The following is a 1,693-nucleotide window of genomic DNA, read 5'->3' as shown; positions in this document are numbered from 1 at the left end:
ATATTCCATCACAATCATTAACGATCCTTTTCCTTCTTACTCTCTCTAAAAGTCTAACCCCAGCTTCGTCTCGTCGTGAAAAGCTATGGCTCAGAAGAGAGAGAAAGAGGAAACGGAGCTCAAGGTTCCTGACACTTTAACCACCCTCTGTACACCACCACCGGTAGCTGCAGCTCCATCTAAGATCTCCGGTTCCTATGAGCATAGATCGGATCCGAAGAGTGGTGGTTCCACCGACGTCATCGTTGAAGTTAGAGAGACATGCGCTACCTCACAGGAACCATCATCAACGGCGGTTGATAATAGGACGAAGAGGCGCCAGTTGAATCGGTGTTCAGGTTGCCGGAAAAAAGTTGGATTGATGGGATTCCGATGCCGTTGCGGTGAGATGTTCTGTTCCGAGCACCGGTATACCGATCGACATGATTGTAGTTATGATTACAAGGCCGCCGGACGTAAGGCGATCGCTCGTGAGAATCCGATGGTGAGGGCTGTGAAGATACTAAAAGTCTAAACTAGAATTAAAAATCAAAACCAACATTGATTGTAGAAATTTTAGTTTTTTGGTTATCTTAAATGATGAAATGGAAAACTAGAATTGCAATCTGAGAACTGTGGAAGGTAATGGTGTCAAAATTTGCATTTCTTGTATTCATTCAGTAATTTTTATAAACATAGTATACAGTGTTGTTCGAGTATTTGTAAATCAACCACACTCATTAATTTGATAGAGTATTTATACAAAAGTCCCTAATGTATGTATGGAAATAATTATTTTTCTGTCCCAAATTAATAGTCCATGTTTTCTTTTTTGTTTGTCCCAAAATAATAGTCCACCTGTAAAATTAAATATCACTTTTACCATAATACCCTTCATTATTAAACTATCTTGGAATTAAATAGGGATAATAACTTAAAAGGGTAATGTATTTTTTGATTTGTATACATTCATTCACTGATTTTTTTTTCGTTCACATTTACCCATTCAACTTGTTAAATTGTACATATTTAGTCCTTATGACCGGCTACTCCAGGTTAGTCGGTAAAAATGACTTAATAGGGTAATATATTTCTCACTTTGTACATAGTCCTTAATATTTTTATACACATTTAGTCTTTAATATATTTTTTTGTTGCAAAATAAGTCATTTTTGTTTTTGTACTCATTCACTACTTATGAATGATTTCTTTAGGTTTTTCTCACAACATCTTACGTGGGATAGTCATATGGTGGTGGGATAGGTTGAGGTGGTCCTGTTATATGTTGTAGGCCAATATACCTGGTGCGGGCCGGTTGTAAGCCGTAGGCACGGAGGCTCGAGAAAAGCGGTTGGGTTAAGGCGGCATGCCGACAAACCCTAGGTATTCCAGTCTGATGACTGATTGGACTTGTTGCATGTTGGCATTCCAGTCTGATGGCTGATTGGGCCAATGTATTCCAGTCTAATGAGTGTGGGCTAATTATGCATGATAATACGTTTGTTGTATCGAGTATTTTGGGGGAAACTCACTAACCTTTGTGCTTACCCAGTTGTTTATGTTTTCAGGTTATATCGTTGATCGTGGGAAGGCGAATGCATGACTGTACACACTCATCAACAATATTGAGGATTCCGTGTTTCTTATATTACTCTGATTTTCGATAAATGTATTTTGGAATAAACGTTTTTTCTTAATAATGGATTTATAATTA

The 1,693-nt window shown here is 37.8% G+C and overlaps 1 protein-coding gene across 1 annotated transcript; it reads left to right on the top strand.

Moving 5' to 3' along the window:
• LOC145157577 (zinc finger A20 and AN1 domain-containing stress-associated protein 5-like) lies at positions 1 to 1,693 on the top strand. The gene is made up of 3 exons (XM_079076607.1): positions 1 to 484; positions 1,194 to 1,362; positions 1,548 to 1,693. Exons 1-2 carry the CDS (start codon positions 86 to 88, stop codon positions 1,221 to 1,223), a joined length of 429 nt encoding a protein of 142 aa, XP_078932733.1. The 5' UTR covers positions 1 to 85; the 3' UTR covers positions 1,224 to 1,362; positions 1,548 to 1,693.

This window comes from Lactuca virosa, chromosome 1 (genome assembly GCF_052849685.1).
Source record: "Lactuca virosa cultivar CGN04683 chromosome 1, Lactuca_virosa_CGN04683_v6, whole genome shotgun sequence".
Classification (NCBI taxonomy): domain Eukaryota; kingdom Viridiplantae; phylum Streptophyta; class Magnoliopsida; order Asterales; family Asteraceae; genus Lactuca; species Lactuca virosa.
This window is presented reverse-complemented; position numbering and strand designations above follow the sequence as displayed.

Excerpts from the sequence above, each read along its gene's own strand:
- LOC145157577 (XM_079076607.1), top strand. The coding sequence starts at position 86 with ATGGCTCAGAAGAGAGAGAAAGAGGAAACGGAGCTCAAGGTTCCTGAC. Across the intron at positions 485-1,193 it reads TCGCTCGTGAGAATCCGATG|GTTTTTCTCACAACATCTTA; the intron begins GTGAGGGCTGTG and ends TGATTTCTTTAG.